The sequence below is a fragment of the Vanellus vanellus genome (genome assembly GCF_965231255.1).
Source record: "Vanellus vanellus genome assembly, chromosome: 31".
In the NCBI taxonomy this organism is placed as follows: Eukaryota; Metazoa; Chordata; class Aves; order Charadriiformes; family Charadriidae; genus Vanellus; species Vanellus vanellus.
In genome coordinates this window covers 32411-54795 of record NC_138936.1, presented here as the reverse complement: position 1 = coordinate 54795, position 22385 = coordinate 32411, and the positions used below count along the sequence as shown (strand labels likewise).

The window sequence follows — 22385 nt, the reverse complement described above, 5'->3', positions numbered from 1 at the left end:
CCCCTAAATCCCCCCCCCCCATACCCCCCCCCCTTAAAATATTCCTTAAAATATTCCAACCGCCCTCTTTTTCGCCTTTATTTCTCCTTTTTTTTTTTTTAATTGCCGTTCGTTGGGGTTTGGGGGTCGTTTTGTTTGGGTTTTTTTTTTTGTTGTTGTTTGTTTTTTTTTTTTTAATTTTTTCTTTTTAATTTTTTTTTTTTTTTTTTAGGGTTTTTCATCCTGGGGGGGCTCTGCGTTTCCTACGGGGCGGGTTCCTACTTGGTAAACCTCGTCCTTCTCCGGCGCCCCATGATGTTGCCGGCGCCCACCGCCGCCGCCAACGCCGCCGCCGCCGCGCTGCTCGCCCTCCTCTGGCTCTGCGCCCTCTCCCTCTACGTCGGCCGTCTCGAGGTGGAGATCGTTCCCGAGGAACCCCCCGAGAAGTGACCCCCCCCCACCCCCCCAGCCCCCCCCCACCCCCCCCCCCCCACTGGTGGGGCAGGAAAATAGCCCCTTGTTGGGGTGGGGGGGGGGGGGGGTAAAATCCACCCTGGGGGGGGGGGGTTAAATTCCCATCTGTTAGGATGAGGACCCCCACACCACACCCCCCCGAGGAGAATTAAACTCATTTTGGGGGGTTACCCCCCCCCCCCCCCCAGGAAAATCAGGACACCCCCCCCCCCCCCAGGAGGATTAAACCCATCTGGGGGGGTTACGGCTCCTCCAGGAGGGTCAGGACCCCCCCAGGAGGATTAAACTCATCTGGGGGGGGTTAGTGCTCCCCCCCCCCCCCCCCCAGGAGGATGAACCCCCCCCAGGAGGATCAGGACCCCCCCCCCCCCCTCCCCCAAGAGGATTAAACTCATCTGGGGGGGTTAGTGCTCCCCCCCCCCCCCCCCCAGGAGGATTAAACTCATCTGGGGGGGGTTAACCCCCCCCCCAGGAGGATCAGGACCCCCCCAGGAGAATTAAACTCATCTGGGGGGGGTTAACCCCCCCCCAGGAGGATCAGGACCACCCCCCCGGGAGGATGAAACCCCCCCCAGGAGGATCAGGACCCCCCCAGGAGAATTAAACTCATCTGGGGGGGGGTTAAACCCCCCCCCCAGGAGGATCAGGACCACCCCCCCAGGAGGATGAACACCCCCCCCAGGAGAATTAAGCCCATCTTGGGGGGTTACCCCCCCCAGGAAAATCAGGACGCCCCCTCCCCAGGAGGATTAAACTCATCTTGGGGGGGGGTAATGCCGCCCCCCCCCCCCAGGAGGATCAGGACACCCCCCCCCAAGAGGATTAAACTCATCTGGGGGGGGTTAAACCCCCCCCCAGGAGGATCAGGACCCCCCCCAGGAGAATTAAACTCATCTGGGGGGGTTACCCCCCCCCAGGAGGATTAAACCCACCCTCAGGGGGGTTAAACTGCCCCCCCAGAAGAATTACCCCCCCCCCCCAAAGATTCAACCCACCCTGGGAGGAATCCGCCCCCCCTAAAATGATTAATCCCCCCCCCCCCCCGGGAGGATTAATTGCCCCCTTGGAGGATTAATATCCCCCCCCCCCCAGGGGAATTAATCCCCCCCAGGAGACTTAAATCCCCCCCCCGGGGATTACCCCCCCCCCCCAGGGGGATTACCCCCCCCCAGGAGGAATACCCCCCCCCCCGAAGGATTAACCCCCCCCCAAAGTATCCAAAATACCCGGGGGGGGGGGTGTGGTGGATTAAAATCCAATTACCCCCCCCCCACCCCCCTTCTCCAGGGGCAAAAAATGAGGGGGTTGAGCAAAATTCGTTTCTGGGGGGGGGGTGGAGGGGTGGGGGGGGTGGGGAGGGGTTACTAATAAAATATATTACTAATAAAATAATAAAAAAATGAGTGTTTCTTAAGCCGCCGTACCGGAAAAGGGCGTTTTTAGCCCCGGTTTTTGCAGCCCCCGGGGGTGGGAGTGGGGATGGGAAATCAAAAAGGTGGAAAAAAAGAACAAAAAAAAAAAAAAAACACAAAAACCCAACGGATTTGTCCCCAATTTCTTCGCGGAGAACCCGGAAAGAGGGGGAAAAACAATAAATATATATAAAAAGCCCCAAATTGCAGCCGATTTGCCCAAATTCCTATCGATTAAGCTGAAAACGGGGTTTGCCCAGTTTGCAAAGGCCGATCTGCCGCCTTTTCCCAGTTTGCGGGGTCTCCCCAGTCCGCCAAGCCCAGTTTGCAACTGGTTTCCAGTTTGCAACTGGTTTCCAGTTTGCAGTGCCCAGTTCCCAGTTTGCTGCCCATTCCCACTTTGTAACTGGTTCCCAGTCCGCCAAGCCCAGCTTGCAACTGGTTTCCAGTTTGGAGTGCCCAGTTCCCAGTTTGTTGCCTGTTCCCAGTTTGTAACTGGTTCCCAGTCCACCAAGCCCAGCTTGCAACTGGTTTCCAGTTTGTTGCCCATTCCCAGTTTGTAACTGCTTCCCAGTCCACCAAACCCAGCTTGCAACTGGTTTCCAGTTTGCACTGCCCAGTTCCCAGTTTGTAACTGGTTCCCAGTCCACCAAGCTCAGTTTGCAACTGGTTCCCAGTCCGCCAAGACAAGTTGGCAACTGGTTTCCAGTTCCCAGTTGGTTCCCAGTCCTCAAAGCCCAGTTGGCAACTGGTTCCCAGTCTGCAGCTGCTTCCCAGTCCGCCAAGCCCAGTTTGTAACTGGTTTGTAGTGCCCATTTCCCAGTTTGCCGCCCGTTCCCAGTTTGTAACTGCTTCCCAGTCCACCAGGCCCAGCTTGCAACTGGTTTCCAGTTTGGAGTGCCCAGTTCCCAGTTTGTAACTGCTTCCCAGTCCACCAAGCCCAGCTTGCAACTGGTTTCCAGTTTGGAGTGCCCAGTTCCCAGTTTGTAACTGGTTCCCAGTCCACCAAGCCCAGCTTGCAACTGGTTTCCAGTTTGCAGTGCCCAGTTCCCAGTTTGTTGCCCATTCCCAGTTTGTAACTGCTTCCAAGTCCACCAACCCCAGTTTGCAACTGGTTCCCAGTCCGCCAAGCCCAGTTGGCAACTGGTTTGCAAATGGTTCGCAACTGGTTTCTGGCCCAACAAGCCCAGCTGGTAACTGGTTTCCAGTTTGCAGTTCCCAGTTTGCAGCTGCTTTCCAGTCCTCAAAACCCAGTTGGCAATTGGTTCCCAGTCTGCCAAGCCCAGTTGGCAACTGGTTTCCAGTTCCCAGTTGGTTCCCAGTCCTCAAAGCCCAGTTGGCAACTGGTTCCCAGTCTGCAGCTGCTTCCCAGTCCGCCAAGCCCAGTTTGTAACTGGTTTGTAGTGCCCATTTCCCAGTTTGCCGCCCGTTCCCAGTTTGTAACTGGTTCCCAGTCCACCAAGCCCAGCTTGCAACTGGTTTCCAGTTTGGAGTGCCCAGTTCCCAGTTTGGAGTGCCCAGTTCCCAGTTTGTAACTGGTTCCCAGTCCACCAAGCCCAGCTATCAACTGGTTTCCAGTTTGCAGTGCCACGTTCCCAGTTTGTTGCCTGTTCCCAGTTTGTAACTGGTTCCCAGTCCACCAAGCCCAGTTTGCAACTGGTTCCCAGCCCGCCAAGCCCAGTTGGCAACTGGTCTCCAGGTTGCAGTGCCCCAGTTGGCAACTGGTTTGCAGCCCACTAAGCCCAGTTTGCAACTGGTTCCCAGTTTACAACTGGTTCCCAGTTTGCAGCACCCAGTTCCCAGCCACTTCCCAGTCCTTGAAGCCCAGTTCGCAACTGGTTCCCAGCCCGCCAAGCCCAGTTGGCAACTGGTCTCCAGGTTGCAGTGCCACAGTTGGCAACTGGTTTGCAGCCCACTAAGCCCAGTTTGCAACTGGTTCCCAGTTTGCAGCACCCAGTTCCCAGTTTGCAGCACCCAGTTCCCAGTTCTCAGCCACTTCCCAGTCCTTAAAGCCCAGTTCGTAACTGGTTCCCAACCCGCCAAGCCCAGTTGGCAACTGGTCTCCAGGTTGCAGTGCCCCAGTTGGCAACTGGTTTGCAGCCCACTAAGCCCAGTTAGCAACTGGTTCCCAGTTTGCAACTTGTTCCCACTTTGCAGCACCCAGTTCCCAGTTTGCAGCCGCTTTCCAGTCCTTAAAGCCCAGTTGGCAACTGGTTCCCAGCCCGCCAAGCCCAGTTGGCAACTGGTTTCCAGGTCGCAGAGCCCCAGTTGGCAACTGGTTCGCAGCCCAATGAGCCCAGTTGGCAACTGGTTCCCAGTTTGCAACTGGTTCCCAGTTTGCAGCACCCAGTTCCCAGTTCCCAGCCACTTCCCAGTCCTTGAAGCCCAGTTCGCAACTGGTTCCCAGCCCGCCAAGCCCAGTTGGCAACTGGTCTCCAGGTTGCAGTGCCACAGTTGGCAACTGGTTTGCAGCCCACTAAGCCCAGTTAGCAACTGGTTCCCAGTTTGCAACTGGTTCCCACTTTGCAGCACCCAGTTCCCAGTTTGCAGCCGCTTTCCAGTCCTTAAAGCCCAGTTGGCAACTGGTTCCCAGCCCGCCAAGCCCAGTTGGCAACTGGTCTCCAGTTTGCCGTGCCCACTTTCCCACCCATTCCCAGTTTGCAACTGGTTCCCACCCCACCAAGCCCAGTTTGAACCCGGCTCCCTCTTTGCCGCAGCCAACGCCCCGGTCTTCCCCTCCCAAAACCCCCCAAAACCCCCCAAAAAACAACAACAACTCCGGAATTATTATTATTATTTTTTTTTTTTTCTCATCTTCCTTCTTTTTTTTTTTTTTTTTGCGATTTTTTTCTTTTTTTTTTGTTTTTTTTTTGTTTTTTTCTGTTGAAATTCAGCAGTAAAAGGGCCCAACGGGACCCCCCGAGCGTTAAACACGATTTTATTTATTTTATTTATTTTTTGTGTGTGTGTGTGTGTGTGTGTTTTTTCCTTTTCTTTTTTTTTTTTCTTTTTTTTTTTTTTTTTTTTTCATGCACTAATCGCATCGGCCCAGAAAATACCACAAATTGTTAAAAACGTCCTTAAAAGAAGCAGAAAAAGGCATTGTCTATCACCAAAACTACGGGGGGAGGGGGGGGAGGGGGGTGTTTACGCCCTAAAAATACAAAGAAAACCGTTAGCGCCGGCGTCGCCCCCGAAAATCCCATTTTTTAATTTTTTTTTTTAATTTTTTTTTTTTTTTTTTTGCAGCGGAATTGCTGAAAATTGGGGTTTTTTTTTTTGTTGTTGTTGTTGGTTTTCCTCGTTGCGCAGCGGAGGGAAAAATTTTAAATTGTGGTTTTTGGGGGGGGGGTTTATTAAGTATTTCAACCAATAACTTACGGCCCATATTATATATTTAAAAAAAAAAATTAAAAAAAAAATTTAAAAAATGATGATGATTTGGGGGAAATTTATATATTTAAAAAAAAAAATTTAAAAAAAAATTAAAAAATGATGATGATTTGGGGGAGATTTCTATAGGGTGGTGTTGGGGGGTGTCCCCCTCCCCCCCCCCAAAAAAAACACCCTAAATACACAGGATGAAAAAAAAAAACAAAAAAAAACAAAAAACAAAAAAATCCCCAAAATTGGGAGGTTTTGTCCCAAAACGGCGGCGGGCGGAGGAGAGGCCGCGGCGGACGGGAAAGGAGGAAAACGGTTAAAATGTAGTGTTTTGCCCCATTTTTTTTTTTTACTTCTTTTGGGGTTTTTTTGGCCAGTTTTAGTAAAAACGCCAAAAAAAAAAAAAAACCCAAAAAAACCCAAAAAAAAGGCAAAGCCGTCGGTGGCCGCTCTTTACACCAACATTTTTCCTTTTAAAACTGGAGGAATTTGGGGGGGACACCAAAAAAAATTAAAAAAAAAAAAAAAAAAAGCCCTTTTTGGGGGGTTTCCGTGAGCCGGAGGAGCCCCCTCAGGGTGGGGGGTGGGGGTGTTTTTTTGGGGGGGTTTGGGCTGTTTTCATCACTTTGCGGGGGGGGGGGGGGGGGGGAAATTGGGGCATCGTAAAGTGCGAAGAGACCCAGGAGGGGCGGCGGGAGCTGTGCGCTCCCAGTGGTACCATGAAAATCCAGTTTAAAACCACCCCGGTACTGGGAGGGGGGGGGGGGGGGGACACGAACACCCCCCCCCCCCCCCAATATCCCCCCCGGCATCCTCACCGCAGCCAAATTCCAACTTTCTTTCCCCAAACCGACCCTCCCCCCCCCCTCGCCGCCCCCTCCTCAGCCCAACTCCCCCGAATCGCCACCGGCTTTTCCCCAAAATTCAGCCCAAAAAGGGGGTTTGGGGGGAGGGGGCAGTGGATCCCGACCCCCTCCGGTAAGTGCTTAATGCCAAAATCCGGGGGGAGGGGCGGAAGAGGGGGGGGGGGGAGGGGGAGGTGGGGTCCACCGAGGGTTTGGTTTTTTTGGGGGAGGGGTGGGGGAGCCTGGGGGCCCGGCCGATGAGGCGGGGGGATGCGCTGGACCACGTTGGGGGAGCCCCAAGTCATGGTGGACCCCACTGGAGGAGCTTGGGGCCATACTGGACCACACTGGATGAACCTCAAGTCATGCTGGACCAGGTTGGAGAAGCTTCAGACCACGCTGGACCACACTGGAGGAGCTTTGGGCCATACTGGACCAGGTTGGAGGAGCCAGAAGTCATGATGGACCACACTGGAGGAGCCTCAGACCACGCTGGACCACACTGGAGGAGCCTCAGACCACGCTGGACCACGTTGGAGGAGCCTCAGACCACGCTGGACCACGTTGGAGGAGCCTCAGACCACGCTGGACCACACTGGAGGAGCCTCAGACCACGCTGGACCACACTGGAGGAGCTTTGGGCCATACTGGACCACACTGGAGGAGCTTTGGGCCATACTGGACAACACTGGATGAGCCTCAAGTCATGCTGGACCAGGTTGGAGGAACCTCAGGTCATGCTGGACCAGGTTGGAGGAACCTCAGGTCATGCTGGACCAGGTTGGAGGAACCTCAGGTCATGCTGGACCACGTTGGATGAACCTCAAGTCATGCTGGATCACATTGGGGGAGCCTCAGACCACGCTGGACCACACTGGAGGAGCCTCAGGCCACGCTGGACCACACTGGAGGAGCCTCAGGCCACGCTGGACCACACTGGAGGAGCCTCAGGCCACGCTGGACCACACTGGAGGAGCCTCAGGCCACGCTGGACCACACTGGAGGAGCTTTGGGCCATACTGGACAACACTGGATGAGCCTCAAGTCATGCTGGACCACGTTGGATGAGCCTCAGACCACGCTAGACCACACTGGAGGAGCTTCAGGCCATGCTGGACCACACTGGAGGAGCTTCGGGCCATATTGGATCACATTGGATGAGCCTCAGGCCATGCTGGACCACGCTGGAGGAACCTCAGGTCATGCTGGACCACGCTGGAGGAACCTCAGGTCATGCTGGACCACGCTGGAGGAACCTCAGGTCATGCTGGACCACGCTGGAGGAACCTCAGGTCATGCTGGATCACGTTGGAGGAGCCTCAGGCCACGCTGGACCACACTGGAGGAGCCTCAGACCACGCTGGACCACACTGGAGGAGCCTCAAGTCATGCTGGACCAGGTTGGAGAAGCTTCAGACCACGCTGGACCACACTGGAGGAGCTTCGGGCCATACTGGACCAGGTTGGAGGAGCCTGAAGTCATGCTGGACCACGTTGGATGAGCCTCAGACCACGCTGGACCACACTGGAGGAGCTTTGGGCCATACTGGACAACACTGGATGAGCCTCAAGTCATGCTGGACCACGTTGGATGAGCCTCAGACCACGCTAGACCACACTGGAGGAGCTTCAGGCCATGCTGGACCACACTGGAGGAGCTTCGGGCCATATTGGATCACACTGGATGAGCCTCAGACCATGCTGGACTACGTTGGAGGAGCCTCAGACCACGCTGGACCACACTGGAGGAGCCTCAGACCACGCTGGACCACACTGGAGGAGCCTCAGACCACGCTGGACCACACTGGAGGAGCTTCAGACCACGCTGGACCACACTGGAGGAGCCTCAGACCACGCTGGACCACACTGGAGGAGCCTCAGACCACGCTGGACCACACTGGAGGAGCCTCAGACCACGCTGGACCACACTGGAGGAGCCTCAGACCACGCTGGACCACACTGGAGGAGCCTCAGACCACGCTGGATCACGTTGGAGGAGTCTCAGACCACGCTGGACCACACTGGAGGAGTCTCAGACCACGCTGGACCACACTGGAGGAGCCTCAGGCCACGCTGGACCACACTGGAGGAGCCTCAGGCCATGCTGGACCACGTTGGATGTGCCTTGGGCTAAGCTCGAGAAGGTTGGATGAGCCTGAGGCCACGCTAGACCACACTGGATGAGCCTTGGGCTAAGCTCGAGAAGGTTGGATGAGCCTTGGGCTAGCTGGAGAAGGCTGGATGAGCCTGAGGCCACATTGGACAAGCCTTGGGCTAGCTGGAGAACACTGGATGAACCTGAGGCCATGCTGGACCACACTGGATGAGCCTTGGGCTAAGGTAGACCACGTTGGATGAGCCTGAGGCCACTCTGGACCACGTTGGATGAGCCTTGGGCTAAGCTGGACCACGTTGGATGAGCCTGAGGCCACGCTGGACCACGTTGGATGAGCCTTGGGCTAAGCTGGAGAACGTTGGATGAGCTTTGGGCTAGCTGGAGAAGGTTGGATGAGCCTGAGGGCTAGCTGGAGAAGGTTGGATGAGCCTTGGGCTAGCTGGAGAAGGTTGGATGAGCTTTGGGCTAGCTGGAGAAGGTTGGATGAGCCTGAGGGCTAGCTGGAGAAGGTTGGATGAGCCTGAAGCCACTCTGGACCACGTTGGATGAGCCTTGGGCTAAGCTGGACCACGTTGGATGAGCCTGAGGCCACGCTGGACCACGTTGGATGAGCCTTGGGCTAAGCTGGACCACGTTGGATGAGCCTGAGGCCACGCTGGACCACGTTGGATGACCCTTGGCCTGCCCGGAACAAGCCCAGGACCGTGCAGGATCACACTGGATGAACCTCAGGTCCCACCAGATGACCATCAAGCCCATGCTGGACCACACTGGCGGAGCCTTGAGCTTCACCGTGGCACGCTGGACGCGCCTTGGGGTCACGCTGGGCAAACTGGAGCCGCGCCGGACAAGCCTTGGGACCACATCAGCTGAGCTTCAGAAGGTGCCCGGTGAGCCACCAGCCGCCTCCGGTGGGACGCGCCGGAGTTTCGGCAACGCCGGAGCCGAGCCGAAAAGTCCAGGGGCAGCCGGAGAAACGTCCCATCCGTCCCCGAAACGTGGGTCCACCGGCGCCGCGTCCGCTCCTCATAGGCGGCCCCCCTCCCACCCCCCCCTAATTTCAACCCCTCCCCCGGTGGCCAAACCGAAACGCGGGGGGAGGGGGAAAATCCCCCCCCCCCCCCCCCCCCAAAAAAAAAAATAATCCTCCTCCTGGGACCCCAAATCCACCCATCCCGCCGGAGCAGAGCCCAAACCCGGCGTTCGCCTGCGCCGTCACCCAACCCCAAATTTTCGCGGTCGTTGGTTTCGTTCGTTTTCCGGTTGTTCTTTTCTTATTTTTTTTTTTTTTTGGGCCCCCCCCCAAAACTCCTCCTCCTCCTCCCACCCCCCCACCCCCAACCGCGGACGGCTTCACAGTGTGTGCTGCTCCGCGTGGAGCTGAGCCGGGAGGAGCGGTTGGAGGGGCGATTGCGGCGATGGCGGCGGAGTACGGGGAGGGGAAGGTTGAGCGGCGGCGGGAGGCGCGGCGGGGAGGAAGGGGGCGGCGGGGGGGAGGGAGGAAGGCGAGGCGGGAGCGGCGTTGGGGGGTTCGAGGATGGGCCGGTTGTAGAAAAAGAAGGGGCACTGCTGGATGAAGAGTTCGATGATTGTCTGGTAGGTACGGGTGGCCGTCAGGGCGTCCATCGTGCTGAAATCGGGTCTCATGAGGGTGGGCCAGAAGCAGATGGAGAGGTTCTCGCTGGTCATCAGGTTGACCCGGTGGTTGTGGCTCACCCTACGGGAAGACGGAGAGGGACGGTCCCTCCTTCCTCATGGGTTTCACACCACCTCCCACCGCAGGTTTCGGGGTTGTCCCATCCGGCCGGGACAACCCCCCCCACCCCACCCCAATTCGATACGTACTTGTTCAAGTGGCTGATGACGTATTTGAAGACCTCGTAGTTCTCCTTGGGAAACTTCTTCAACACCTCCTTCAGCGCGTGCAGCTTCTGCTCCCGGTCGTTGATTTCTGCCGGGAGGGAAGAAAAAATTAAGGGTTTTTGGTTTTGTTTTGGTTTTTTGTTTTTTTTTTTTTTTGGGGGGGGGGAGGGGGTGGGGGGGACACCACCACCGCGGCAAGAGGAAACGTTCACCGGGTGCCACCCCCACCCCCTCCGCTGCCGGGATTCCCCTCCTCAGCTTACGGAAAAGGAGAGAGGGATTTGATTTGATTTTTTTTTTTGTTTTTTTTTTTTTTTTGGAGGGGGACGAGGACGATGACGCTTCGGCAAAATAAAACCCGGCGAAAACCCGCGCCGCGGCGACGGAAGCATCTCCCATCCGAAAGGGGTTCGGAAGGCGCGAATTAAAAAGAGAGGGATGCGGAAAACGGGGTTTTTATGCTACGGATTAACGAGCCGCCGCCGGCAAACGAGGCGGTACGGTGTTAACGAAGGAGGAGCCGGAGCCGGCGGGGGGTGGGGGGGTGGGGGTGTACTCACTGTGGGCTTCCACCAGTTCAACCTGCATGGAGTAGGGGACCAGGGGTTCGGGCAACTCGGAGAAGAAACTCTTCATGGCGCCGGCCACGGTGTTGACGGTGAAATCCTTCTCCGCCAGATCCAGACCGTGATCTGCGCAGGGGGAGGGGGCAAAAAAAAAAATCTCAGGGTTACAGCCTCACTCGCAACCCCCCAAAAAAACGCCACCGGAGAGGGGGTTGGCCGCCCCCGAAGCGGTTCGGCGTCACCGTGGGCTTGGGCTGAGCCGAATCTTCTCGTTTTCGCAGCGGAGGCGAAGCCCGGAGGCGTTTGCAGCCGCACGGAAATGGGCGAAGGAGGGGCGCCGAAAAAAGGAGAAAACAGCCAGAAAAAAAAAAAAGGCAAAAAAAAAAGCAAAAAAAAAGCAAAAAAAAGCAAAAAAAAGCAAAAAAAAAGCAAAAAAAAGGCAAAAAAAGGCAAAAAAAGGCAAAAAAAAGGCAAAAAAAAGGCAAAAAAGGCAAAAAAAGGGCAAAAAAGGGCAAAAAAGGGCAAAAAAGGGCAAAAAAGGGCAAAAAAGGGCAAAAAAGGGCAAAAAAGGGCAAAAAAGGGCAAAAAAGGGCAAAAAAGGGCAAAAAAGGGCAAAAAAGGGCAAAAAAGGGCAAAAAAGGGCAAAAAAGGGCAAAAAAGGGCAAAAAAAAGAAAAAAAAGAAAAAAAAAGGCAAAAAAAAGAAAAAAAAAGAAAAGAAAAGGCAAAAAGGCAAAAAAAAGGCAAAAAAAGGCAAAAAAAGGCAAAAAAAGGCAAAAAAAGGCAAAAAAAGGCAAAAAAAGGCAAAAAAAGGCAAAAAAAGGCAAAAAAAGGCAAAAAAAGGCAAAAAAAGGCAAAAAAAGGCAAAAAAAGGCAAAAAAAGGCAAAAAAAGGCAAAAAAAGGCAAAAAAAGGCAAAAAAAGGCAAAAAAAGGCAAAAAAAGGCAAAAAAAGGCAAAAAAAGGCAAAAAAAGGCAAAAAAAGGCAAAAAAAGGCAAAAAAAGGCAAAAAAAGGCAAAAAAAGGCAAAAAAAGGCAAAAAAAGGCAAAAAAAGGCAAAAAAAGGCAAAAAAAGGCAAAAAAAGGCAAAAAAAGGCAAAAAAAGGCAAAAAAAGGCAAAAAAAGGCAAAAAAAGGCAAAAAAAGGCAAAAAAAGGCAAAAAAAGGCAAAAAAAGGCAAAAAAAGGCAAAAAAGGCAAAAAAAGGCAAAAAAAGGCAAAAAAAGGCAAAAAAAGGCAAAAAAAGGCAAAAAAAGGCAAAAAAAGGCAAAAAAAGGCAAAAAAAAGGCAAAAAAAAGGCAAAAAAAGGGCAAAAAAAGGCAAAAAAGGGCAAAAAAAGGGCAAAAAAGGCAAAAAAAGGGCAAAAAAGGGCAAAAAAAGGCAAAAAAAGGCAAAAAAAAAAGGCAAAAAAAAAAGGCAAAAAAAAAAGGCAAAAAAAAAAGGCAAAAAAAGGCAAAAAAAAGCAAAAAAAAAAAAGCACAAAACCGGGAGCGGCGGCACTCGCCGGGACGGCACGGCCGGTATCCGGGGTCTTAAAAAAAACCCAAAAACCAACAAAACAACACGGGGCCAAACGCCGTTTTCATCCTAAAAAGCCCTTCGGCGGTGGGGGCGGAGGGGACGCTGTGGTCCCGGGAGATTTTGGGGTGGGAAAGGAGGGATTTGGGGGACGGAAGGGGTTACCCTGGTCGAACTGCCGCTGCAGGCTCTCCATCTCCGACTTGTTGCCGCTCACGCGGTAGATGCCCTCAGTGCTCAGCCCTGGGGAGGAGGAAGAGGAGACGTCAGCGGGAGGAAGACGCGTAAATTCCGGGAGGGGGGAGTGGGGGTGGATTTTAGGGACGACCTCCCCCCCCCCCGCCCCCTATAAAGCCTTATTTATAGGCATTAAAACCCAAACGTCTCATGCGCTCCTCCAAATCCCGCAGGGCTCCTCCAGGAAATCCTCGTTTCCCCCCTCCCCCAACCGGCGATTTCATCCCCAGGGAATTCCCCGGCAAAAGCGGAAAGAATCCGCGCGGAATTTCTTCTCACCCTCCCTCGTTTCTCTTTTTAACCCCTCCCCATTTTTTTTTTTTTTTTTTATTAAAAATTTCAGTTTTGAACACTCCTCCAAACCCCCTCCGAGGTCGGGACGGGACCAGCAAAGGTGGGAGAGGGGTTCTCCGGGAGCGTTGGTTTCACCGGGAAATAAAAAAGGATCCGGTGAAGATTTTACACCTTCCCAAAAAAACAACAAATCACGTCGAGCCGAGGTTGCCGTGGGCAAAGATAACCTCCGGCCGGCAACAAAGAGACCTTCTCCGGGCTCTTACCTGTGGCTTCGATGTACTCGATGCACCTCTCGATGAAGACGGGGATGGGTTTCTCTGGAGTCACTACGGTGGTCAAAGGCACCCCAAAATAGTTGCTTTCCCACGTCGTCTTCGTGATGGACGGCCGAGGTTTGGGCTTTGGTTTCTGCGGGAGGGACCGGAGAGGAGTTGAAGCATTATTTTATCCCAACGCGTTATTATTTATTCCCGTCGTTATATTATATATTCTTCTTCTCGTATTAAGAGGTTTATTCAAGCGGACCCCTATTATTATTTATTCAAATAAATTTTATATAAAATTATAAAAAAATTTATTATAAAAAAATTTAAAAAAATTTGTATTATTAAAAAAATTTATTATAAAAAAATTTATTATAAAATTCAAATAAATTTCAAATATTTATTCAAATAATCCCCACTACGGCACATTAAACCTGACCGAAGGCTTCGCAAAGCTGAGGGATTTCACCCCAAACGTCATCGCCCGTCGGCGTCTAAGGCGGAGCCTCCTGGAGGTCACGGCTTCCATGAAAAAGAAACGGCGGCGCCGTTTTCATCACGACAGCTGAAAAAACCTCTCCGGGTGCAGAAGGGAATGACCAGAAAGTGGGAGAAACCCAACGGGACCTTCACCAAGGGGAAGTTCACCCAACGTGGGTTGGGTCCCACCACGTTGGGTGAACTCCTAGGATGAAGCGGTTGGCCCGGCAGATGAGGGGAGAATGGCGGACAGCGTCTCCTTGGGCATCTCCGACACCATCTCCATCAGATTCTCCTGGAGAAGCCGATGATGAGCAGAGGGTGAGGTGGGTGGAAGAGCACCCGAACGGCCAAGCCCAAGGGGTGGCGATTGGTGGAGTAAAGTCTAGTTGGAGGCCAGTGCCCAGCGGTGAATCCTCGGTCCAAGTCCTGTCTAACACCTTCATCAACGATCTGGATGATGGGGCAGATGTACCCTCGGCGAGTTTGAAGACGACACTGAAGCGGCTGATACCCCAGAGGGTCCCGCTGCCGTCCAGAAGGACCTCGACAGGTCCGATGGGAACCTCACGAAGGTCAACAAGGAGAAAAGCAAAGTCCTACCACGGAGGAGGAAGAACCACAGGAACCAGTCTATGCTGGGGAAGGCCCGGCTGGAAAGCAGCTCGGCAGAGAAGGACCTGCAAGTCTTGGTGGACACCAAGTTGACCGTGAGCCAGTAAGGTGGCACGAAGGTGGCCAATGGTGTCCTGGGCTGCGTTAGACAAAGAGTTGCCGGCAGGTGGAGGGGGGTGACCCTTCTCCTCTGCTCAGCGCTGGTGAGGACACGCCTGGGTCCAGTGCTGGGCTCCCCAGTACAAGGACATACTGGAGAGAGACCTTCTGGCGGCGTTTCAAAGGGGCTTCGAAGATGGGGAGAGACTTTGACCGGGGTCCGTAGCGATAGGACAAGGGGCAACGGTTTTAAACTGCCAGAGGGGAGGGTTGGGTGAGATGTTCTACCATGAGGGTGATGAGGCACTGGCCCAGGTTGCCCAGAGAAGCTGTGGTTGCCCCATCCCTGGAGGTGTTCAAGGCCAGGTTGGCCGGGGCTTGGAGCAACCTGGGCTGGTGGAAGATGTTCCTGCCCGCAGCAGTGGGGTGGACTGGGCGGGCTTTGAAGGTCCCTTTCAACCCAATCCCTTCTATGACTCTCTAGGCAACGCGTGGAGCAACCTCATCTAGTTGAAGGTGGCCCTACCCAGGGATCTTTGAAGGTTCCTTCCATCCCAACCCATTTCACGATTTGACGCTCAGGATTTTGCTGCTAAACTTCAAAGACCGGGCGAATAAAACCCGCAACGTCACCAAAGCAAAGGTGGAAACCCAAACGCCCCTCCGGCCCGGGCGAGGTGGTACCCGCCACCGCGCACCGTTCCCATCTGCAAAACGAAGATGAAACCCCGACTCAAAAAGAAATCCCCCAAATTAACGAGGAGCAATTAAAATGTCCACCACCGCTATCAGCGGTAGCGTCCGCTGCCCGGCCACGTCCTTCGGCTTCCCCTTGGAAAAGGGGATGTGCTATAATACACCACGGGACCGAAACCCAAAAAAAAATGGCTGGAAACCCCAAAAAAAGCCAGTTATAAACCCAAACCCCCCAACTGGAAACCCGGTCCCGGCCCCAGCGTCGCTCCAGCCCCGTCCTCCCGCCGAGGAGCGGAGGATTTCGGATCGCTCCTTCCTGCTTGGCAGATCCTTTGCGGGCGGCTCTCCCTTTTGTTTCCAGTGGAAATTAATAACGCCTCTTAATTACCCTGATTGGTTTCGCAGCGGCAGGCGGCTCCGAGCAGGACGTCCGGCGGTTGCCGCTGCCCTCCTCCTGCCGGGAGCCCCCCACTTCCCTTCCTCCTCCTGCCGCCCCTCTTCCTTCCACACGGATGCGCACCCGCACTGGGATGTACGGGCGTATACGGTGTACGGGCCCCTATAGACGCGTATATAACACCGCCTGTGTTACGTATATAAGTATACGTATATATACGTATATAAGGCATATAACGAGCGTTCAAAACATGCGTGTGCAAAGCGGGTATGTATATGCGTGTATAAGCGTGTGTTCATAGCGTGCGTGCATATATGTGTGCATCTATACGCGTATATAGTATATATACATTATCCACACACACAACATCTCTGTGTGATGTCTGTGTGTAGGTATATAACACGTGCGTAATTTGTGCGTATATTAACGAATGTGCATGTACGTCTGCCTGTGTATATGCCGCATGTATATAACGTCTGTGCATTAATATAATGTGTCTATCGTATGTTTCTGTATGTTGTGTGTATGTGTGTGTGTGTGCGCACGTGTGTTTCCATCCCACCGCAGCGCCAGGCTTCCCATGGACCACGCAAACACGACTCGGCGTCTCCATCCGCATCCACACGCTGGAGCCAAGATGTCCACCACATCCTGGGGGGAGGGCAGGACGCACACCACACGCCCACCACCACCACCTCACGCTCATGACTGCGTGGGTTTTCGGTGGCCAGTCGTTGGCCATCAGCGCGTCAACCCGCTGGCCTTCGGCGGGCAAAGGCTGGCCGTCAGCGCGTCAACCCGCTGGCCTTCGGCGGGCAAAGGCTGGCCATCAGCGCGTCAACCCGCTGGCCTTCGGCGGGCAAAGGCTGGCCATCAGCGCGTCAACCCGCTGGCCTTCGGCGGGCAAAGGCTGGCCATCAGCGCGTCAACCCGCTGGCCTTCGGCGGGCAAAGGCTGGCCATCAGCGCGTCAACCGCTGGCCTTCGACGGGCAAAGGCTGGCCGTCAGCGCGTCAAGCCGCTGGCCTTCGACGGGCAAAGGCTGGCCATCAGCGCGTCAACCCGCTGGCCTTCGGCGGGCAAAGGCTGGCCGTCAGCGCGTCAACCCGCTGGCCTTCGGCGGGCAAAGGTTGGCCATCAGCGCGTCAACCCGCTGGCCTTCGACGGGCAAAGGCTGGCCATCAGCGCGTCAACCGCTGGCCGTCAGCGCGTCAACCGCTGGCCTTCGACGGGCAAAGGCTGGCCGTCAGCGCGTCAACCCGCTGGCCTTCGGCGGGCAAAGGCTGGCCATCAGCGCGTCAACCCGCTGGCCTTCGGCGGGCAAAGGCTGGCCATCAGCGCGTCAACCCGCTGGCCTTCGACGGGCAAAGGTTGGCCATCAGCGCGTCAACCCGCTGGCCTTCGGCGGGCAAAGGCTGGCCATCAGCGCGTCAACCCGCTGGCCTTCGACGGGCAAAGGCTGGCCTTTGGCGCACCAACCGTTGGCCAAAAAGTCCAAAGACTACTCAACCACGCAGCACCTTGAACTGGTGGGTTCATCCAAAACCAGTTTCACCCTCTAAAGAGCAGATCCACCATCCTGCCCAAGAGCGGCAGCGAATCCAGGTGGATTTAAGGCCGGTTTTGTAAAGTTGTGGCAGCACGACACGTCTAGAGAAGAGCCTTGAGAAGAGCAACCCAACAACAACAGACAACTTAGATGTTTCCTCAACTTACGAGCGTCACCTCTGGTCGGACACATCTAGCTTCTCCCCATTTCTTTAAAAGACGCTACACCAATAACAGCGACTTCGCTACGTTCATCCTCGTTAAACAGAATTTACAAGGCACGTGGAGGCCACGTTTCATAGCACCCACGTTTCAGTTAACTGTACCTCGAAACTCCTAACTCCTGAGCCCAAACCAAACTTTCTCAGAAGCGCGTGGCGAGGACAAAGTCGTCAGAGCCGAATGCCCGCGGTAGAAAACGACGGAGGTGGTTTCGCTATAGGACCGCAAGTTCACGCAAGTCCACGCCGGCAGCGAGTTAACGCACAAATGCTGCCGCCCTCCTTCAGGCTTCACGCCCGGCGGTACGACCTGACCTCCACCCCGCAAATCCCACGACCGAAGGGCAGAAAGCACCGGCCTACCTTCGTCGTCCTCCTCAGGCTGCGCAGGATGTTCCTCCTCCTCGGATCTTCCCCGTCGGCCGTTTCGTAGGGGATAGCGGCGTTATCGCCTTTATACCCTTGGGAAGTCTGGTCTTCTTCTTTCTTTCGAATGGGTCCCAGCTCATCGTCGCTCCCAACACTGAAGCTGGTTCGGTAGCTAGCAAACCTGCCCAGCCTCGTGCAGCGCGTCCGATACAGCACGGGCTTGCTAACCACCGAGACTTTGCGGCCCCGCTCCAGGGAGCTGGTGTCCATCTCGCTGTCCGAGCCGTTGCCGCTGCCATTCGATTGGGTTTTGTTAATGTTTCGGATGGTGATGATCTTGCCCTGGGTGCTGTCGTGAGGCACGGAGTAGATGTTCTCCTCTTCGTTTCGAGGTTTGACCACGGCGTCCATGGGCTCGGCGTAATCGGAAGGATCGAAGCAGTCGGTGGGCAACCAGCTGCTCGAAGACACGGACTTCCTCTGCCCGTCCCGATGCCCCTGTTCCAAATATGACAGGTCCCCCTTCGTAATGTCAAAATGCACGGGGGGCTTTGGTTTCACCGGAGGAGGTACTTTGTTGTTCAGCTTGCTTTCAAAAGTGCTCATGACAGAAATGAAAGACAAGCTGTCGTTCCCCTCCAGCTCCATGGAAAGCTTCGAGTGGTCTTTGGGCAGGGCGGGCATGGACGTGTCCTCTCTGAAGGGGCTGTAGGTGGGGGGCTCGACGTCCTCCTCCGAGTCCTGCAGGTTGGAGTTGCAGAGAGGGGAGCCCGCTCGAGGGGAGTTGAACACCTCCTCCGTGGTGCTGCAGGCTTCGGCCACGTTGTCGTACATGTGGGTGGCTTCGATGATGTTTTTTTTCTCCACCACGTCTTTAAAAAACGAGTGGAAAATCTCCAGCTTGTGCTGCGGCTGGCTACAAGGTATCGTGGTGAACTTGCCGTCGATCTCCTGGGCGATCTCCTCACCCTCGGTGAGCTGCTCTCTGCTCAAATCGTTGTCCAGGATGTCTATGGAGCCGTCCGTGAGCGCCACGACCTGTATGGGGATGATATCCTGCACCTCGCAGAGAAAGGCACGTAGCATGGCCAGGGACGCCTTGCGTTTCGCCGAGTAAAAGACGATGTACCCGTGGACGAGCCGGCTTTTCCTAATGCTAAAGGAGGAATGGTAGGAAAGGAGGGAGAGCTCCACGCGCCTCTTGTGCGGCCCGATGGATAACTCGAGGAGGACGGAGCTGCTGCTGCCGCACTGCGAAGGTCTGTAGGTCTGGGACTGCAGGATGGGTAAGAGGATGTCGTCCGCGTTGAAGGGATCTCCGCACATCAAGCACATGACGATGCGAAGGTCGACGTCCGCCAGGTCTTTGATGCTGGAGGTGGAGCTGACGAGGTTTAAGTTGCGTTTCGAGTCCAGCAGCCCCTTCAAAACCTGGCTGATCTGCTTCTCGTTGATGTTACGGCCGTAACCGATGCCAGCAGACGCGGGGTCCAGAAAGACGCACTGCAGCTTGCTGGCGATCTGCTGGCCTTGCTGTATCAAGCTATGTAGTGTCTCGCCACTGGTGTCCCCCCTCTTGTTAACGAGGATGAGCGTCAGAGGAAGGTGAACCAAGTGATTATCCCTCCTGCCGATGGTCGACTCTCTGCTCTTTTCGATGCTTTCCACCACGTAGGACAGCGACTCCTTCGAGTTGTAAAGGCAGAGACAACCGTGAGGCTGAAAGGTGGGTGTCTGGAAAGAGTTAACGGGGAGCCGGACGTTGCCCTCGATCGGCCTCAGGGACAGCTCGTACATCTTACCTTCGATCACGTACTTGTCGTCGTTGGTGCAGAGCGCCCGGATCTCGTTGGCCAGCTCGCGCGCCAAACCGTCTTTGCCGAGGATCACCAGATTGATCCTGTCGATGTTGGGGTCCGAAAGCAAGTTCTTCTGGTTGCGTTCGGAGGGCCTGATGAAGCGGGAGCTGATGAGGTGCTCGATTTTAGAGTCCACGCAAACCGGGCAGCTCGGACACGTTTCCTTCGTCGGGTGATACACGAAGTGGATGTGCTTCAAAATAAGGGCGTCCCGCTCAGCCTGCAGCTTCTGCAGAGCTTTGAACCTTTGCTCTTCGCCCAAGACGTCCTGAATGACGCCCATTTTCTCCTTGCTGGGTTTAGCGTCCAGCTCCAGTTCGTAAAACAGCTCCGAGTACTCCAAGAGCAGCTCCTGAAACTCCTCCTTTGCCTTTTCGATAATCTGTTTTTGGTGCTTGCTGTAGATATCCATATAAATAGATTCCTCCAGCCACATGTAAAAATCCTCGTTCATAATGAAACTGCGCGCTTCCTCCCAGGGCTTCCCGGGCGTGATGAACGGGGAAGTCTCCAGGTTTTCTTTGAAAGCTCTTCTCATTTCCGCCCTTTTCCTCTCGTTCCTCAGCTTTTCTAAGTGAGCTTCGTAGAGCTGCTCGGCGGGCTGGGTCTCCATCAGGTCGAAGGGAATGCGCTCGTTCTCCATGTTGTCGATGTGGCTCGTGGCATCCCAGGGCGTCTCTTCCAGGACAATAAACCATTTCAGAAAGTCCGGCTTCGTCTCCAAGAGCTTCTCCACTTTTACGCAGCTCAGGTGATCTATTTCGTCCAGGTCCGGGATGAGGGCTTCGAACGCTTGAGGAAGCATGGCGAGATACATCTTCCGCCGGCGCTCTATGTGCTCCTGCTTGAGGTGGTGGACGTGCTGCAGAAACAGCTTTTTGGCTTTCTGCGTTCCTTCCAGGTAGACGTAATCCTGATACTCCGGAGAGGACTGCATCTTGCGGTTCACGTTCGACCACGTCTCGTTGTGGTTTTTGACGATGCGGCTGACCAGCCACTCGTACTTGTCTTTAGCAGCAGCTATCTGTTGACTTTGCTGTTTCAAAGCTTCGAAGTAGGGGATGATTTTAGTTTTTCCCCGGCTTTTATCAATCAGCTGCACTAAGGTGCTGAAAGCCAAGTCAATGTTCACATTGGATCTAGCCGACGTCTCCACGACCTGGAGGTTCTTTTTGCTTAAGGCAAAAGTATGTGCATCCCTAATGTACCGCTCCACGCCTTCGTCACACTTGGTCAGGACCACCACGATGGGCTTTTTTGTTTTCGCTAGTTGATTGTAAAGGTTTGAAACGAATTTGAGCTGATCATCAAAGTTCCTGTTCATACCCCTGCTAACATCAATGCAGAGAAGAAAGCCATCCACCAGCAGCTTTCCATCCGGCATCTGTTTTTGTTCAAAGTCCTGTTCCAGCCCGAGCTGATCAGTGCAAAAGTACATGAGCTTTTCAGCCGACGCCAGTTTGGTCGCGGCAGCCCTCTTGATATAGGGCTGCAGGGCCGTGCTGCGGTGAGGCTGAAAGGTCTGGTCGTCGATAAACTCCGTCTGTTCCACAACATGCATTTTACATTCGACGCAGTCCTCCAGGGAACGCACGACTTCCCCCCAGTAGAGGAAATGGTCATTATTGACCACCCTTCCCCCAAAGTCACTGGTGCTGAGAACCGAAGTGTGGTCCAAGTGGAACTCATCCGCGCTGGGCCGTACAAAACGGTTGCAAAGGCAGGATTTCCCAATGCCGCACTGCCCCTTCTCCTTCTCCGTCCCGGATAATCCCACCACGCTAATGTTATAGGTGGGAATGCGAACATCTTGCTTTCTTGCCATCATCATCGTCCACACATCCTGTCCCAGTCAACCGCTTCCGAGAGGATTAGTGTTTCCGGCAGCCGGTGCGACTTGGGAGCTCGGTGGAAGGCGGGGTGACAGTTCTCAGGGCGCCGGGGCGATGAAGTTCCTCGTTCCCATCCTGTACGTACCAGCAGCGCTTCAGTTCTTGCTGGTCCCCGTCGTTGGACGGCCGACGTTTCCCCCTAGGAGAAAGAGAAACAACCATCAGCGTTTCAGCTCAGGAACCCCAAACGGACCGAATTCTACCCGTACCGTTTCATGCGCCTTGCACTTGAACGCCAGCGCCGATGATTGAGGAGATAGCGGCAGCGGCGAAGCCGCAGCATCCGACCGAGCGCTAACCGCAGCGGGCACGGCTTCCCCACCGTCGTCGCAAGCGGCTTGTGGGCGCAAACCACGAGCCGACCGTGCGGCCAAGGCAGATCACGGTGGCGGTCTGCCCCCTTCGTCCAGTGGGGAACAAGAAAAATGGGTCAGCGGCGGAAGGAAGAGACGCGGGGATCCACGGCGGAACCGGTGGGAGGGGGGTCCCTTCACGGGCATTAACAATTTAACGCCGAAAAGAAAGCGAGTGAAACAAACCGCCCCGTCTTTTCTTTGCCTTTTGACCGAAGATCAAGCACTGCAGCGGCTTAACACCCGAAACCGCTTCCACCGGGAGGATTACCTCTTCGCTCCCCGCGGACAGCTGGGAGACTAATAGGATCAGAATAGTTTTTTAAAAAAAAAAAACAAACAAAAAACAACAAAAAAAACCCAAACAAGAAAGGCACAGAGATCCAACTAAAGCCTTGAAGAGGTTCCCAACATGCCCCAAGCATCTGCCGGTACAAGGAAGTCCTCCCGGAGGGAACAATGCTCAAGGGAAGGATGATTCTAATCACCGCTCTTGAAACTGAGGGTGCTGAGCCCCTGGCGCAGGTTGTCCAGAGAAGCTGTGGCTGCCCCATCCCTGGAGGTGTTCAAGACCAGGTTGGCCGGGGCTTGGAGCAAGCTGGGCTGGGGGGAGGTGTCCCTGCCCATGGCAGTGGGGTAGACAGCGTGGGCTTTGAAGGTCCCTTTCAACCCAAACCCTTCTACAACTCTATGGATGGGGCTTGGAGCAACCCGATCTACTGGAAGACATCCCTGCCTATGGATCTTTGAAGGTCCCTTTCAACCCAAACCCTTCTACAACTCCATAGATGGGGCCTGGAGCAACCCGATCTACTGGAAGACGTCCCTGCCTATGGATCTTTGAAGGTCCCTTTCAACCTAAACCCTTCTACAACTCTATGGACGGGGCCTGGAGCAACCCGATCTACT

General features: G+C 54.6%; 2 protein-coding genes across 2 annotated transcripts; one reads left to right on the top strand and one right to left on the bottom strand.

Annotated features, from left to right (window-relative positions):
• The first annotated feature begins 6056 nt into the window (after positions 1-6056).
• LOC309682698 (uncharacterized protein) lies at positions 6057-9232 on the top strand. The gene is made up of 2 exons (XM_082496808.1): positions 6057-8628; positions 8689-9232. The coding sequence occupies exon 1, from the start codon at positions 7328-7330 to the stop codon at positions 8276-8278; it is 951 nt and encodes a 316-aa protein (XP_082352934.1). The 5' UTR covers positions 6057-7327; the 3' UTR covers positions 8279-8628; positions 8689-9232.
• A 110-nt stretch (positions 9233-9342) lies between these two features.
• On the bottom strand, positions 9343-21181 carry ARHGAP35 (Rho GTPase activating protein 35). Its single transcript, XM_082496804.1, has 6 exons — positions 17367-21181; positions 12949-13093; positions 12317-12394; positions 10634-10765; positions 10056-10161; positions 9343-9927 (listed from the first exon to the last, which is right to left on the bottom strand). Exons 1-6 carry the CDS (start codon positions 21060-21062, stop codon positions 9564-9566), a joined length of 4521 nt encoding a protein of 1506 aa, XP_082352930.1. The 5' UTR covers positions 21063-21181; the 3' UTR covers positions 9343-9563.
• Positions 21182-22385: the final 1204 nt, after the last annotated feature.

What these genes read in the sequence shown, in the direction of transcription:
- LOC309682698 (XM_082496808.1), top strand. Translation starts at nt 7,328, where the DNA reads ATGCTGGACCACGCTGGAGGAACCTCAGGTCATGCTGGACCACGCTGG.
- ARHGAP35 (XM_082496804.1), bottom strand. Translation starts at nt 21,062, where the DNA reads ATGATGATGGCAAGAAAGCAAGATGTTCGCATTCCCACCTATAACATT. An exon ending in TGAACTGGTGGAAGCCCACA is followed by an intron (nt 10,162 to 10,633) that starts GTGAGTACACCC and finishes CCCTCCCGGCAG; the next exon opens with AAATCAACGACCGGGAGCAG. An exon ending in GTCATCAGCCACTTGAACAA is followed by an intron (nt 9,928 to 10,055) that starts GTACGTATCGAA and finishes GTCTTCCCGTAG; the next exon opens with GGTGAGCCACAACCACCGGG.